Raw genomic sequence first — 17,691 nt, forward strand, 5'->3', positions numbered from 1 at the left:
TATTTTATCTTAGGATGGATGGATAAATATATATGGTATAGAGCTGGTGCAGAGCTGAAGGGATTGGATACTGTAGCCTAGAGGATAATTCTCTGCCTTACAAGGCAAAGGTTGCAGGTTCAAGTCCCAGTGGGTATGGCTAGCTGATGAGGCCAAAATAAGGCCGAAATAGATCTATCCTAGTCTCCCTTAATTTTCAAATTCAGCAAAAAAACATGTGACATATATATTGCTTGTTATACCTCTAGCTATGCAGCCAAGCATCCTATTTGCTTTTCCTACCACCCGACCACACTGCTCACCCATTTTGAGACTGTCAGAAATCACTACCCCTAAATCCTTCTCTTCTGAAGTTTTTGCTAACACAGAACTGCCAATACAATACTCAGATTGAGGATTCCTTTTCCCCAAGTGCATTATTTTACATTTGGAAACATTAAACTGCAGTTTCTATTGCTTTGATGATTTATCTAGTAAAGCTAAATCATTTACCATATTACAGACGCCTCCAGGAATATCAAACCTATTGCACACTTTAGAGTCATCGGCAAATAGGCAAACCTTCCCTACCAAACCTTCCCCTATGTCACTCACAAACATATTAAAAAGAATAGGACCCAGAACAGACCCTTGTGACACTCCGCTTGTAACCCGTCTCTGCTCAGAATACTCACCATTAACAATAACTCTGATGTCTATGCTTCAGCCAGCTGCAAATCCACTGAACTATCCAAGGATTAAGTCCAATCTTCACTAATTTATCTATCAGCTCTTTATGTGGAACCGTATCAAAGGCTTTGCTGAAGTCCAGATAGGCAATATCCACGGCACCACCTTCATCCAACACCTTTGTTCCATAGTCAAAGAAATCAATGAGATTAGTCTGACATGATTTGCCTTCAGTAAAGCCATGCTGATTTGGGTCCAATAAGTTATTGTTTTTTAGGTGCTGATTTATCCTTTTTAAAACTAGTTTTAAAAAGTAATGTTAAAGCCAAAAAGCCAGAGCTCATAGTAGAACACATTTCTAAAAACTCTGGAGATTTAACAGGCCAAAGTTGATCTAGAGTGGCTAATGCATTTTACAACTTGATTTTTGCATCGTCTAATGCAGCGTTTCCCAACCAGTGTGCCACGGCACACTAGTGTGCCGCGAGACACGGTCAGGTGTGCCGCGAAGCTCCAGCTGTGCAGGGCGCTGCCGCCCGATGCCGCTGTTTTTGGCGCTCTCCTGCTGGGCCCCAAAGAAGGAAGGTGGGAAAAAGGAGAGCTTCATTCTTCACGCCTCCTTTTTCCTGCCTTCCTTCTTTGGGGCCCAGCGCGTTTTTTTAACCCTGCCCAGGAGCCAATCACCTACCTTTTGCAAAAGCCTACCTTTGGCAATTGGCTCCTGGGCAGGGTTCAAAAACTGAAAGACGCAGCTAAGTGCGCCATGGCTAAGTGCGCGTGGGGGGAATTTCCCTGGCGGTGGCAGCAGCGGCACCAGGAGTAGCCGCCTCACAGCTGACCACCTTGCCCCTGCTACCACCAGCAACCCTCCCTCCCTCCGGGCCCCAAATCTCACACCCTGCCGCCGCCAGAGAAGCTGCAGCCGGGCGGAGCGCACCGTATAAAACATGAAGAAAAAGTCCCGCGGAAAGGCGGGGTGGGGGGTGCCGCCTCACAGCTGACCTTTTCTTCTTGTTTTACGGTGCGCTCCGCCCGGCTGCAGCTTCCCTGGCGGCAGCAGGGTGTGAGAAAATGGCTCCGGCAGCAGGTAAAAGTTGGCCGGGCTACTGGGAGACGGAGCATGGCCAGGCGCCACCTGGGAGGGCGAGGGGGTTGATGGCTGCTGCCTCTTAGCTGCAGAGCTGGGCGGAGGCGAAGACAACGGCGCTCTCCGGCTCGAGCACTCTTTTTATCTCTGTTGCCGGCAAGTCATCTCCCACCTCGAAGGGGGAGGCGGCTGCAGTCCCACGATGCCCTCCCACAGGAGCAACAATAAATACCAGGGTGGACTATGTTTCAAGCCCCCCTTTCACCCCTTGTCAGCTCCTCTGCAATTCTGCCCCTTCTTGGCTGAATCCCCAGCATTTGCTCCGATGGTTTTAAACACTGAGTCTGTGCTTAGGGCTGGTTGGTTCCCCTCTGAAGAAGCCCCGGTTAGGTTGCAGATCTTCCTGCTGCGTTTCGTTCTTGGAGAGCCGCTGGAATGAAGTTGTGATGTGTTTCAACGGTGTGGTGAAAGAAAGAGAGAGAGAGAAAAAGGAGGGGAGAGAGAATGAGAGAGAAAGAAAGCAAGAGAAAAAGATAGGGAAAGAAAGCAAGAGTGAGAGAAAGAGGGGGGAAGGAGGGAGAGGGAAAGAGCAAAAAAGAGGAAGAAAGAAAGGGATGGAGAGAAAGAAGGGAAGGAAGGAAGAGAGAGAAAGAGGGAGGGAGAAATAGAGCGAAATGGAGGAATAGATTTGTTTTTGTCCAAACTTTTCTTTAGCCGCCCCCCCCCCCCCCCCCCGTTCAGTGTTCCCCAGGAATTTGAAAATATGAATAATGTGCTGCGGCTCAAAAAAGGTTGGGAAACACTGGTCTAATGCACATACTATTCTGTGGAGAAACACCAGCAAAACAAACAAAAGTACTGATGGAAGAGAATATTTGTAGCTCAGGGTTGAAATGTGATGTCCTTGGTGCTCTCTGAGCTTGGTTGTTTTCTTTCAGATGTTTCATTACCAAACATAGTAACATCATCAGTGAACTTGATGGAAAAAGTCAAGATGGTCTTAATCTCAGTATCCCTGCTTGAGAGATACTGGCTGCTCAGATAATGGGTATTTCTGATGAGCAGAAACAAAAGAAGTTTGATGGTCATCGAGTCAGAAGCAGGAAGACATCACCTGTCCGTCCCAAATCGCCAATTCGGACACCCCCCCCCCCCCCCCCCCGCTCTTCCGCCTGGCGAATTTGTTGTTTGATCCTAATTCCTCCGGGTGGAAATAGCTCCAACTTGAGAAACGGAGTTTCTTTTAAAAACTCGCTACGCCTTCTGGGCCAATGAACAGGCGGAGCATCGGCGTCTCCGCCCCCTCCAACACCGGCCCTTTTGGACAGAAAGGGGCCGAAGCTGGAGGGGGCGGAGACGCCGATGCTTCGCCTGTTCATTTTTTTCTTTTGAGACTCTCCCAGCTTGTGCCGCAAGGGGGCAGCACCTTACCGCGCAGCTCCAAATCTGCAAACTTCCTAAGAGTTTTTTCTTAGGAAGGGAAAGATGTAAAAGTCTTTGAAAAAGAGTTGCGAGCCGAGCGCGAGGTATCCATAGTGTCGTCGTCCCCCCACCACATGTTTAGCTGGAAAATGCCGATCTACAAAGATTGTCATCCAAACCATCCATATGACAGAAAGGTAGACAATAAGTTATAGAGATTTTCTATACTGTGAGAGAAACCTGAAGAAACATTGAAACCTGAAGAAGGAAAGGTAACGCACCTGCAATTTCTCATCATTATTAAACAATTAAAAAACAATGTAGAAAGTCAGCGCCCACCCTCCAAGGCTGAGAGGCCCCAAAATGGAACAGAGACTAAACTTGAGCTTAAACGAAATGGGAGTTTCTCTGACTCAGATCAACCAAACCTACATGGAGTTGGCGCTGAAAAGGGGGAGCATTTTCTTTGCTTGTGTAAGCAGCAAGGGTTCCTCTTAGGGGAAGAGCTTTGTTTTCCCTGTAGCCTTCTCTGCATTTCTTGCAAATGGGAGAAGAAGAATGTGCACATGTCTCCAAACTCTTTCCTGGTATTACAACTCTGTAGGAGGTTCAGAAAGAAGCAGGAAAGGCATGGAAGACCTAAGTGAAACAGCAAGTGGCTGTCTTCACTTATTTTATTTATTTTATTTTGTTTAAAGCTTTATGGAGACAAGGCATCTTCAAGGCAGCTGCACAGGAAATGTGACTCATCCAAGAAGAGCTAGAAGGAGGAAGGGAGGGTCATGTTTGAAAACTAAAGTTCTTTTTAAAAGGGGAACGGAGGCCAAGGCTTTATCTCTCTATGAATTTAGGATCAATGTAGCTTTCAACCTCCCTTACTTCACCACAGAACGGTAAGCCTCACATTGAAAACCTTAAACATGGGAAGGTTGGATTTTGAGGTACATACAGTATTTGCATGATAGACTTGTGTTGGAGGAACCAGTGCTTTGTCCAAACATGCAGACTTTAGAGCTATGGGTAATTTCTGCAGGGGGGGGGGATGTGTCCTGGAAAGGAAGAGGCCCTTCAGTCGAGTTTAAACTGGGGTTGGAGAAGGCAGGTCCTTGATCTCCACCATCGGCCTATAAACACATGAAGTTCTGCTTGGCTCAAGGCCTGGCTCCTCATACAGGAATTCTACTTGATGCTGGGATGAAAGAACTTTAGAGGCCCTTTCCGTTTCTGGCTTGTGACCTTCTAAGGCATTGTTTCTGGGAAGGGTTTTAATTCATTGATTCGGCCAGTTCCTGTGATTTCATATAGACAAACTCTCCTGGCTTTTCAGCTGTCTAAAGTCCTGGTGCAGTCTTTGCTGTAACTACAGTCCCTCCCCTCCCCTCCTCCCTTCCTCTTTTTTCCCTTTCTTTTCCTTTCTTCCCCCTCCCCACTCCTCCACCTTTCCTCTCCTCTCCTCTAACTTTCTAACTTACAACTTGGCTTAGCAAGTTAACTTATTCAAAGTTATGATGGACACCATCCCCCAAAATGTATTCACAACATCACAATTTTGATGTTCTGATGCTTCCTTTATATGGCTACATGACCGCATTTATGGGTGTTGCAGTGTCACAGTGTCATGTGACCACAATTTGCAAAGATAGTTGTAAAATTGGGTCTGTCACATGGTGATTTGGTTTACAACTATGACAGTGATGGCGAACTGGTGGCACATGGAGCCATATCTGCTGGCATGAGAGCTGTTGTCCTAGCTCAGTTCCAACACGAATTTGTGTGCCAGCCGGCTGATTTTTAGCTCGCACAAAGGCTCTGGGAAGCCAATTTTGGTTTCTAGAGAGCCTCCGGGGGGATGCGGGAGGGCATTTTTACCCTCCACTGGCTCCACGAAAGCCTTTGAAGCCTTGGGTGGGTGAAACATGAGCCTACTGGGCCCACCAGAAGATGGGAAAGAGGCATTTTCTGGCTTCCAGAAGGCCTCTGGGGGGCAGGGAAAGCTGTTTTTACCCTCCCCAGGCATTGAATTATCGGTGTAGGCATTTGCACATGTACAATAGTGCATCCCCACACTCTTTCGGCATCTGAGGGAAAAAAGGGTTGCCATCACTGAACTATGACAACTCATGATGGTAACGGGCAGGTTTTATTTAGTTGTAAGCAAAGAACTTACTTGTACTGAAGTGATGAAGAATATCTTCTGCCTTTTAGGATCAACCATCAACAGTAAAGAAACAGTAGTCAGGAAATACAAGCAAGAAGAGGGTTGGAATAACACGTAACAGGTGGAGAAAAAGAAAAAGTGAAGCCACTCTTTACAGCAGGTATAAAAGTAAACTTATCCCTTCACCTGCTTAGCAATGCAGCATCGGATTTAGCCTGTATGTTTTCACTACAGAGTGGTAAGTCTAAATACGATATTGTTTAATATAGATCAATTGTTTTTCAGGGTAGATGCTTGCATGAGATACTCGTGAACGGGCACATGCAGACACTTCTATTTATCAGAGGCATCCAGATTGTTCATGTAGCAAAGCCAGCAGTAGTGGGATGCTACCGGTCTGGTCCGGTGTGGGTGCACTGCTACCAGCCTGCTCGGAACATCACTGGCCTGGTGCCGGTCCCTGGGGGCCGCCATGTTTACCCGAATTTTTTTGAATTTTTTAATTTTATTTTGGGGTGATTATTTTTTCTTCTTCTGATGGTTTTGTGGCTCCCGGTGGTTTCTTTCTGTGGGAAACGGGTCCAAATGGCTCTTTGAGTGGTTACGTTTGCTGACCCCTGCCCTAGCCAAACCACTAAGCACAATCTATGACATATATTTTAGAACCAGCTCTTTGTGTGACCTATGGCCATTAGCCACAGTCATTCCTATCTTCAAAAAGGGAGATCTCAACCTAGTCCAGAATTACAGACCAATCTCAATTGTATCACCTGCAAAGTCAAGGAATCAATCATCAGCCAACCCATTACCTTCCACTTAGTAACAAACAGCCTACTCTCTAACAAACAGTTTGGTTTCAGGAAAAGATTGTCTTGTAATCTACAACTCTTACATGGCAGAAATATTTGGACTACACAACTCAAGCAGGGTAAAGCAATAGACACAATTTACATACCGTGTTTCCCCTATAATAAGACATGTCCTGATAATAAGCCCAACAGGGTTTTTCAGGACATCCATTGAAATAATAAGCCCCCTTCCCCAAATAAGCTCCCTTCCCCAATTATGTATAAGCATCCTCTGCCTGATCTGCCACTCCCCAGATTGTGCCCAAATATCTTAGCAGAGTCTGGCATCTTGCCGCTTCCGTTACTCACACGGTCTTTGCAGGGATACTCCTTGAAATGTAAAGAAAAACTTGTGAATGTGAGCAGTTAACAACTTCTTTGTTAATTAAGATATTTCAGCAACCGGTTCTGTTCCTGGTTGCTGGGTGGGAATGGCCATGGTGGGAGTGGCCTAGTCAGCCTCCTGTACTATGGCCGGGGGAAGGCATTTCTCCCCCTCCCCAGGCTCCAGAGGCCATTTGGAGGGTTCCCGGAGGCTCCTCTGGAGGCTTCTGGGGGACCATTTTTCAGCCTCCCCGAGTCCTGCACTTACCTGGGATCCAAGATGGGCTGCTTGGAGATTCCTAGGAGGGGCAGGGTAGGGTGGGTGAGCAGGATGGGATTTACTGGTTTGCCAAACCAGACATAAAATTAGTTACAGGTTCACCCAAATCAGTGCAAACTGGTAGCAGCCCACCCCTGAGTCTATCACTCCAGCTCCTCCTCTATAGATCCCATCTGTCACTTCAAGAAGCCTAACCCTAAATGGGATTATAAAATGAAAGAACACCTTCTACATTTCTATGACTTGCCTCTTGAAAATCTAGAAGAAACCATTTTCAGGGTTTTACACCTTCTGAATAGTGTGGCTCCAAACAGGACAGGAATATGTTACTTCAAGGAAAATGTTTCTGTTCATTATGTGCAAGCCAAGAGGAAAGCTCTGGGTTCATATCATTGGAAAACACAGAGGGAAACCTGAATGATAAGCTTCTTAGTTATATCTTGCTATCTCAAATCAGGATGAATGCTGTCTATGTTTTAGGCTATAACATTCCTAGAATGTATGAAATATATAACATATGGAAACCAGTATGAATGAAACCATAAATAAGCTGCTGTGCCTTTGTGAAGGGACAAGCTTGTTTAACTTTAATAGTGTTCCCTTCAGACCTCATTTTTCATATTAGTCTAATTCTCTAATTTTAATTTTAGATCACATATAATCCATCATGGATAACATTGTGAAAGAAGATCTTTACAGTGCATTGCAGGAACTAAATAAGAAACAATTTAAAGGGTTTAAATGGAGGCTCAATTTTATTGATTATAATGGAAAGCCAAACATTCCTAGATCTTCGCTGGACAAAGCTGATGAACAAGATGTTGTGGAGCTCCTGACTCAATATTATGCGGAAGATGCTCTAGAGGTATGCATTGAAGTCCTTAAAAAACGCAACATAAATGATGTTGCAAAAAAACTTGAAGAAACTCAACAGAAAGGTAAGAAAACCCAATTTATTACAGAAACATGATCTCCACTTAAAATCACGTGGCAATAAAGACCCATTGTGATTTGTTTTCCATTGACTCTTCTTCAACCAATTTGTTGTTGACTAGGATTGACCATCGCTCCTTGGGATTTCATAGTTTGGCTTTCTTTGAAGTTTGGGACTGGAAACAATGGAAGCATCTGCACTATCACTCAACTTAGCATTTTCCTATCACTGTTAAAATAAACTAATAAGATATATTCAAGCCAAAGAAATTAGTCCATTGATCTAAATTTAAGGCAGATCCTTAACAGTGGGATTTAATTCATCCTTTTTTTTCTAGCATGCTTCCTGACATGATACAGTATTAAGGTGTATTACAGGTGGGGATGCTATTGCTGCTACTAGGGAAGAGCAGAGCATGAAGTGCTGGGTGGAGCCAGAAAATAAAGAAAGGCCGCAACTGGAAAGAAATTGAGAACTGACTTTGGGGAAGGACTATTAAATTGTTTTGCAAAATCAAAACCAGAAGCACGCACAGGTGACTGATTCAGCTGGATTCATAAACTTCTTTATAAACATAATAATATATTTATAATACCAGAAGTTGAATTCTTCTTCAATCAGTTACAGGCAACAGAGAACAGTTAGTTTCATTTCAGCAGAGTTCAGAGTGGAAGAGTACAGTGTGTGGACTGTAGCCAAACCCAGCCTTAAGCTTAAGCTTTTAGTTTCAAGTCTCTGCACAGACTCAGAAGTGTTTAGCTCTCATTGGTTGACTTAGTTGCTATGCCTTTTCATTGGGTGACCTTATTAACACTGGCTCTCCCAGTCATGAATATTTTAACAAGGACAGCCTCCAAATATCTAAAATTTCTTTGCAAATTTCTACACCAGGAATCCTAAATTGGACAGCCAAGAAGTGTCCCAGAACCAGTCTTAATCCCAATAAGAAACCCCATTTTTGCCTTGTAGGGCAGCTTTAGTTTGCCTGACATTCCAATGGGTGGCATTAGACTAGTCTATGTAGAAATAACAGCATTCATGTAAGAGGGCACAATTCCCTCCTCCTTAAAGTGCTGCTGAAGATATAGGGAGCTGCAATTCCCTCAGATTTCTTAGGATAGAGAGGACTGAAAAGATTGAATTACTGACAAGGCATCATCAAAACCCAATTTACATTTATCTGAAATACAGTGAAAAGTTTGGTCAGCTTTAAAACTCTAATGCCTGGAAAAAAAACATACACACAACGGAAACCCCCCCCCCCCAATAACAACAAAATAATTATTATCCAGTTTGGGAGCTTGATGATGTGATGAAAATGGTATACAAATTTCCTCGAATTTAAGACTAAATGGTAGAGAATTGTAATGCAGGATACATATCACAAAGTCCTCACCATTGGGAGTACAAGGATTTCTACCTCCACCATCCACATATGGAAAAGAAACTAGAGTAGAAATATAGAAGGGTGAGTACTGCAGAAGAAATTAGGGAATCTTGTTGGCATAGCCATTGAGTACTTAGGACCTCATCATGCTTTCCTAGGAGATCAGGGAAAGCTCAAGTGTCAGCTCTACCTGTACATTAATAGGAGGCAGCAGAGGCAAACAAAAATTTCTCCTTCCTGACAAAGGAAGCTTTGCTGTATAAAAAGTACAAAATTCGTGACATTTCCTTATTGGTAACTTTATTTCTAACCCTATAATAGGGGTGGGGACTCCTGGGAAAGGCAGGTTAGGGTTAGGCCCATTTTTTGCCCTCCCCAGTGTTCTGTCTGGGTGCCCCCAGACTTCAACACCAACTGGAAAAAACAGCCAGACACGCTGGTAAAAGCAAAGGCACTTTATAGTTTGAAAAATAAACACAGAGAAAAAACTGTTCTTCCCAAAAGGCAGGCTATGAGGCTTCACAGCAGAGTCCTGACGGCCAGACAATACAGCAGACTTCTTGCTGGCACACACACCACTGTAGAGAATAAGACCCACGCCTTTCCCCCAAAGGTTTCAGCCTTCAAGGCCACAAGCCAGAATCAGAGACGCCAAAGATCACAGCCAGGTCCCAGGACTCCCAAAGATAATACTCCACAATACAGGAAGGGTGAGTCTGCCTTTTCAGCCTTTCTGGGGAGAACCACACCCAAACCCAGCTGTTGCCTATTTAGGGCTGGAAATACCTGGCTAATTGTCCCCTTCATTGTGCTGCTCTTCTCTGCCTGAGATCGATGATGGCTTGTGCATTTTCATCTAAGGACTCCAGGCTGCTTGCTGGGGAGAGCTCCACCCCGGGGGACTCAGGCTGTTCTCCCTCTCCCTCGGCCTGATATTCCTCCTCCCCGTCTGCCTGGGCCTCCTCCTCCTCCTCCTGCTCCTCATCCTCCCCCTCTGAGCATGGAGCCGGCAGAGGGTCAGCCGTTCCCTGAGGAGCCTCAGACGGAATCACAACACCCAGGGTCCAGAGACTTTCCTTCAGCCTATGGGAGGATGAAAATGGCCTTTCTGGGCTCCAGAGGCCCTCTGGAAACTGGAAACGGACCCTTATCTGGCCTTCTGGAACTTCCAGGATGCCTGGTTTTTGCCCTTCTGGGCTCTGGAGGCATTTGTTGAGCCTCCGGGAGGGTGAAAATTGCCTCCCTGAGTTCTAGAGGCACTCTGAAGGCCAGAATCAGGCCTGTATCCAGCCTTCCAGAACTTCAAAACAGGCCGCATGGGGATTCCTGTTGTGATGTCCTGTTGTGATGCATGCAGGGATGAGGGCATGCAGGGATGAGATCTGACAATTCGTTGAACCAGCCATAAAATTAACAACTGGTTCGCTCTGATAGCAACCCACCCCTGGCCTTAGATGCAGTAGTGGGTTGCAAATCCCGTTGCGACCATTTTGCTATTGGGTGCACGTGCAGAGACATCTGGGCAGGTGGGCACAGCCTCCCACCACCACAGCTACTGGTTTGCCCATTTTGGGGCAAACCAGTAACAACCCACCACTGTTTAGATGGTATTGATTACATTCCTGGATAGTTTCAGTTTGATCATAATATCCTTTTGGCTTAGTGTCCTAGAAGTGGCATGAGTGGAAAGTAGAATGATTAAATGACAGTTTTCCTTCTTCTAAGAAACCCAGAAGTAGGAGAGAGGGCAAGGGCACAATTAGCTCTCTTCCCTTTCCCAATTGTGAGCCACTTAAGACTGCCCTTAAAAGAAAAAAAATGGAAAGAGGAAAATAAATGTGTAAAAAGGCATAGGAATTATTAGATTTTTAAAAACCCAATATACATTATAAATTTAGACATTCATAGTAGTTATGAATCCATGTATTTACCTATTTTTTTTAATGCTCTATGACTTACCAATTTTTATAATGTGCATTTCACCAATTCTAGTCCATCTTCAATTGCAGATGTGGATGTTCACCCACTGCCAAATTCAACAGGTAAGGCAGGAATCATTCAACGGGTCACTGAATTATGTGTAAAATTAATTTAGCATGAGCAGTTTCCTCTCTTCTCCTTCCCCCAGCTATGCAAACTATTGTGAATCTTCCATATAGTACCATTTTATATATAAAAGAGCAATTTATCATATCATATAAAAGAGCAATTTTCTGCATATATGATATTGAGCTTGATGTAATAGTGATAGGAGTTATTTATTAATTACTATATTCTGAAGGCAGTGTCGATTTAAGTAACTAAAATACAATATATAAAAATATTCCAATAGGGCCTAAGAGAGAGAAATTATGCTGAATGAAATTGCTTCAAATTTAGTATTATCAGTACATGTACATATTTCTATAATCCAGAATTTGGGGGATACAAACCTTATATTTTAATAATAACTGCATCTTTTTCAAATATATTTTGAAAAGAATGTGTTGAAATAGATAGTCTGAATTGAAGAACCCCATAGAAATTTACAGAAGAATATATTTAAATTGTGACAAATCCATCATCTTGTGTGTGTGTGTGTGTGTGTGTAGTTGTGTGTGTGTGTTTCTCTCTCGGTGAATAAAAACAATCCACACTAAAAATGAAGTATGCTAGCAATTACACTAATTCTGAGAGGGTTTACCATATTGCAATAGGCTAATGTTTAAACATATCCATTTCTCAAAGTCCAAAGGAAGAACTTTATATAACCTGTTAGTATTTATCACAATCATTTGAGAAATATGTGGAATAAAAAGAGTTTACAAATGATAAATATTCAATACCATATTGATTAACAAGTGTTTGCCTATTTACATCAATTCTGACAAATCAACTAACAAAGAATCCTACAACTTCCCTCATCACATTAATCTGGAGGGTGAGTAAGTGGGTGGCTTCAAGGAGAAGATAAACATACAAAACACTTAATCTATGTGTCTTGTGTATGCCTTATTTTCCACACTTCTAATTTAATTCATTCTTCCTTTAGATTACAGAAACCACATTAAAAAGAAATTTGAAACAATGAAAGATCCTAATGCTGTTCCTGGTGAATATGTATCCCTCAACCAGAGATACTCAAAGTTAATCATCATAGATTATCATCCATCTAAAGAGGAGAGAGAACATGAAATTCTGGCGATGGGAAGGAAACATCTTGAAATCATCAGCAAAAGAGCTGAGCCTTCAACCAGCATTGAAACATTATTTAACCCTGATAAATATGGATTAATCCCACAAGTTGTTGTGTTACAGGGAGCTGCAGGAATTGGAAAAACCATAATGGCCCAAAAAATTATATTTGATTGGTCTTCTCAACTACTTTATCAGGACAAATTTAATTATGTTTTCTATATTTGCTGTAGAAAGATGAATGTCCATGCAGAGTCCCATAAGACTAGCATTGCAGAAATAATTTCAGAAGAATGGCTCAAGTGTCACGAAGTGAAAAATGTCATTCGAAACATACTGAAGAATGAAGAGAAGCTTCTGTTCATAATTGATGGGTTTGATGAATTCAGGTATTCCTTTAATCTGTCTGAAAACTACTTTTGCATTGATCCCTGGAAGAAGGAGCCAGTGAGAATTCTTTTGAGCAGTTTGTTTCAAAAAAAGATTCTTCCTAAATGCTCTCTTATAATCACAACAAGACCAATTGCTTTGGAGAAACTCCATCAATGTTTAGAGCGCCCACGTAATGTTGAAATATTGGGGTTTTCCACAAAGGAGAGAGAAGAATATTTCTACAAGTTTTTTGAAAATGAAGACCAAGCAACTCAAGCTCTCAAATTTGTTAAACAAAATGATACCCTTTTCACCATGTGTGTCATTCCCCTTGTGAGCTGGATCATTTGCACAGTGATGAAACAGGAGCTGGAGAGAGGCAAGGATCTTCAGAAGACACCATACACCCTCACTGCAATCTACATACTGTACTTCTCCAGTTTGTTAAAGTTTCACCATAAAGAATACAAACAGCATGTCGAATCAAATGTGAAAGGTTTATGCTCTTTAGCTGCAGAAGGAGTTTGGGAACAGAAAACATTGTTTATGGAAGAAGAAGTTAAGAAGCACACTTTAAATCAGGGAGACTCCCTCCCACTTTTTCTGAATCAGAGTATCTTCAAAAGAGACATTGATTGTATTCAAACCTTCAGCTTCATTCACTTGAGCTTCCAGGAGTTTTTTGCTGCATTGTTTTATGTCCTAGAAGAAGGAGATGAGCAGCATTCTGAAAATTGGAATAAAAACTTGCAGACACTGTTAGAAACACATAGGTCTTTTAGGCCTGACTTTGTAGTGGGATTTCACTTCCTCTTTGGTTTTTTAAATGAAGAAAAAAGAATGAGCGAGTTGAGAAAAGAATTTGGATGGAAAATTTCTCCTAAGAATAAAAAATTCTTGTTAAACTGGGTGAAAAATAATATTCCAAAAAGGAGACATAATTTTCAATTGCAAAAAGAAATGTTTAGTTATTTATATGAGACACGAGATGACAATTTTATAAAAAATGCAATATGTAGTATCATTGAAATAGATTATCAGAGCAACTCAGATATGGAATTGATGATCCTGGCCTATTGTATACAACACTGCCAGAATTTAAAATACCTCTTTGCCAACGGTTCTGCATTTGTAGATCATGCAGAGAGAGAATTATTTCTTCCAGAAGATAAGTAAGTATTTTTGAAAACCTGTTGTTTCCATTCCCGCTTTAATCCAGGCCATTTCAGGCTTTTCTGCCAGAGAAGCCTTTCGGTGGTGCTTAAGGAGGCATTGGCAGTCCAGAACGAACGAAGCATTTTCTTTTCCCTGGGTGCTTGAAGAGGGAATAAACCTCTTCTCACGCTGAGAGAAAAGAAACACTCCCTTCACTCTGGGCAGCCCAGAGTGAATGGAGCGTTTTCCTTTCTCTGGCACTTGGAGAGGGAATAAACCACTTCATTGTGGTGACTCCCTCGCCCTGCCTCCCATACACCCTGCGCGAGGTTGCATCCTGGAATGTCTGGGCGCAGAAAGGTAAAAGGAGGTGCTTCACCCCGGCTAGATCAACTTGGCTTCAGCCAAAGTAAGGAGTCACCACAGTGAAGGAAAGGCGCTGGCTACAAAGCGAGCGAGTGAGAGGAGAGGGGAGCTCTTCAGCATGGGAAGGAAGAAGAAGCAGGTAGCAGCCGCCGCTGCCGCCTTTCGGTCAAAGGAGCAGGAGGTTCCCCCCTCTCACCTACCTGGGTTTCTCTCTCTGGTGCAGTGTATGGGAGGTGTGTGCTCCTCCTTGCCGCTTCAGAATCCCTCTTTTTAAAAAAAGTTTTGGTTTTTTTTGATTCCCCTCACCTCACCTTCTTCCTTTGGCAGCGACTGTCCTCCTCATCTTCTTCTTCCTCTTCCTCCCACCCAAATTCTGAACTTTTATTTCTTTCCTAATTGTTTTGCACGCATTATCTGCTTTTACATTGGTTCATATGGGAAAATTGCTTCTACTTACAAACTTTTATACTTAAGAACCTGGTCATGGAATGAATTAAGTTCTTAAGTAGAGGTACCACTGTATTTGCAAGTAAGGTGCACATGAGGTGGACCCAGATCAAAGCATGCAACAGATTTTATACCCTTTTTCTTGTACTCAACACTGTCCGGGTTTCTCGCTGGCTGGATACTAACAAATTTACAACCTATTCAGGGTGCTTGTCAACAAAATCTCCCTAGCTATTGCTCAAAAAGCTCCACACTGTTTTCTTTCTAGACTTTTCTGAACTATATTGTTATCTGTGAGAACAATAAAAAGTTTGTTAACTATTTTATAATTAAACATTATTTTAGATGCAATACTTCATATTTCACATTTGTAAGTAAGGCAATCACATGGGAGCTTCACTTAATGGCTATCACAACTTTTGACTAATGGACAGGTTCAACATGACTGTTGGTCAAGGACTACTTGTAAACATTTCATTTACAAAATTGTCTTTTTTCTACTACTGCAATATGAATGCATTTATTTGTGATTACTTTTCAAATGAACTGGAATGCCAATTATATTTGCAAAATAGAGAAACTGGAAACACTGAAGTGAAAGACTGAAGAACAAAAATATATTTCTCATTTAGGGAAAAGAGTTTGGATGAAAGATATATGGAAGACTTCTTTAAAGAACTGACAAAACTGAGAAACCTAAGTATCCTCTGGTAAGAAACTACTGGAATTTCATTCTAGATGTTGTTAAAGAAACCACTACATAATAATAGCAGTTTGCATGTTAACCTAAATACTGTTACAGAAGTCTCTCATCAGTTTCTCATGGTCATCAATAGAAGAAGCTTTACTAGGGGTTCCTGAAGCCTAGGCTGGAATTGAGTTACAACGGACATTGAGGGACAAGGAAGCAGAGTTAGGAAACTTAAGGAAACGTGCATTATTTTATTTATTCATTTATTTGTTTGTTTTTTTGTTTTGTCCAATACACAATAATACACAATGAAGGTTATAGAGGATATAGTAGAGAAGAAGTGCAACATATAGGAGAGACTATAGGGCAGGGGACGGAAAGCACTCTAGTGCGCTTACTGACCTCTTAGGAATCTGGAGAGATCAACTGTGGATAGTCTAAGGGTAAAATGTTGGGGGTTAGGGGATGATACTACAGAGTCCGGTAATGAGTTCCACGCTTCGACAACCCGATTACTAAAGTCATATTTTTTTCAGTCAAGTTTGGAGCAGTTAATATTAAGATTGAATTTGTTGTGTGCTCTTGTGTTGTTGTGGTTGAAGCTGAAGTAGTCTTTTACAGCATACGATCTTGTGGGCAATACTTAGATCATGTTTAAGGCGTCGTAGTTCTAAGCTTTCAAGACTCAGGATTGTAAGTCTAGTTTCGTAGGTTATTCTGTTTCGAGTGGAGGAGTGAAGGGCTCTTCTTGTGAAGTATCTTTGAACATTTTCAAGAGTGTTAATGTCTGAGATGCGATATGAGTTCCAAACAGATGAGCTGTATTCTAGGATGGGTCTGGTGAAAGTTTTGTAAGTTCTGATAAGTAGTGTGAGATTTCCAGAGCAGAAGCTAAGTAGGATTAGATTAGCAACTCTTGAGGCCTTCTTAGCGATGTTGTTGCAGTGGGCTTTGGCACTTAGATCTTTAGTTATTAGTATTCTGAGGTCCTTGACCAAGTGGGGATTATCTGTGATAATTTGTTTATTAAGTTTGTATTTGAAGTTCTGATTCTTTTTCCTGATGTGTAGGACAGAGCATTTGCTGGTTGAGATTTGGAGTTGCCATGTGTTGGACCAGTCAGAAACTGAGTCTAGGTCTTTTTGTAGAGTAGTTGTGTTATCAGTGGTGTTGAAGAGTTTTACATTGTCTACAAAAAGAACACAGTTGTTTGTGATTTTAATGGGAATTCCTTGATTAGAGGGAGGGTATTATGTCAGGGCCTCATCTGAAGTGAGAAAAAGAGAGGGACAGGACATGCTCTCCCATCTGTTTTTGTGGTTTTATAACAGGAGGTCTTGTTATGTGTGGGGTATTGAAGGTTAACCAAGAGGTACTGTACCCTGTTGGGTGGGTTGAATTGATAGCTGAATCAACGGAAGTGATAAGTGGGCAATTGATAGTCCTCTTGTGTATGCTTTTGTGGTGTCCCATATGTTTTGGATGGTTGTTGACTCATTATGGCTATTTTGAAAAAAAATATTTCTAGTTCCTTTTTTCATCATACAGATGAAGTCTTTTTCCTTAATCATTAATCGTTTCATTGACCATCTTTTACATACGGGACTGTCTCGCTCCTTCCATTTTAACTGCAGTGGACTATGGTCGGCCCATGTATTACATAGAATTTCAGCTTCTAAGAGCTGGGATTGGAAGTCGGGATTGGCCCAAGCCATATCAATCCTTGAGTAGGGCTTTTGCGACTAGGAGAAAAAAGGATAAGATTTGTTGTTAGGGTGTTGGCAGCACAAAACATCCTTCAGTTGAAATTCATTCACCATTGCATTAAATGACTCTGGTAAGAGTTTTCTAGATTTTTTGGCCCTTATAGTCAAGCTTTCTATCTGCAATAGAATTAAAATCTCCAATAAATAGTAATTTTACCCTTTTTGTATCTAATAAAAGTGTATGCAGCCTTGCAAAAAATGGTAATCGGTTTGCATTTGGGACATAGCTGTTTACAATGATTGCAGGTTTGAGTCTTATGGTTATTTGAATTATAAGAAATCTACCTTCCTCATAACTGTATATTAGTTTGGGATTTACCCCCCACCCTTTTTAACTGAGGCTGTGCTGACAAAACATGAACCCAGGTCTGAACATTGTAAGAGATTGATCTGTTTTTTTAAAAAAAATAATTGATTTTTTTAAAAAAAGATATTTGTCATATATACATTGTTAAACAGGTCATAATCCATATCTATTACATTTTAAGTTTGCCATTTGTTACACTTTGTTTTACATTAGGCTATGTACATCCACATATATGAAACAAACATAAATGTTCCTGATTCTATAGAGGATAGTAATTAATCATAAATGGTTGTTTCATTTATCC

General features: G+C 41.9%; 1 protein-coding gene across 2 annotated transcripts in view; it reads left to right on the forward strand.

Moving 5' to 3' along the window:
* Window positions 1–3,940: 3,940 nt before the first annotated feature.
* LOC139155496 (NACHT, LRR and PYD domains-containing protein 12-like) overlaps window positions 3,941–17,691 on the forward strand; it is a 41,174-nt gene continuing 27,423 nt past the window's right edge. For both annotated transcript variants that reach the window (XM_070730644.1, XM_070730646.1), the window contains exons 1-6: window positions 3,941–4,071; window positions 5,384–5,574; window positions 7,439–7,726; window positions 11,119–11,151; window positions 12,141–13,827; window positions 15,256–15,333. In XM_070730644.1, coding sequence (XP_070586745.1) covers window positions 7,456–7,726; window positions 11,119–11,151; window positions 12,141–13,827; window positions 15,256–15,333 — 2,069 coding nt within the window. In that variant the 5' untranslated portion in view covers window positions 3,941–4,071; window positions 5,384–5,574; window positions 7,439–7,455. The remainder of the gene's footprint in view (window positions 4,072–5,383; window positions 5,575–7,438; window positions 7,727–11,118; window positions 11,152–12,140; window positions 13,828–15,255; window positions 15,334–17,691) is intronic.

This window comes from Erythrolamprus reginae, unplaced genomic scaffold (genome assembly GCF_031021105.1).
Source record: "Erythrolamprus reginae isolate rEryReg1 unplaced genomic scaffold, rEryReg1.hap1 H_23, whole genome shotgun sequence".
NCBI lineage: Eukaryota > Metazoa > Chordata > Lepidosauria > Squamata > Dipsadidae > Erythrolamprus > Erythrolamprus reginae.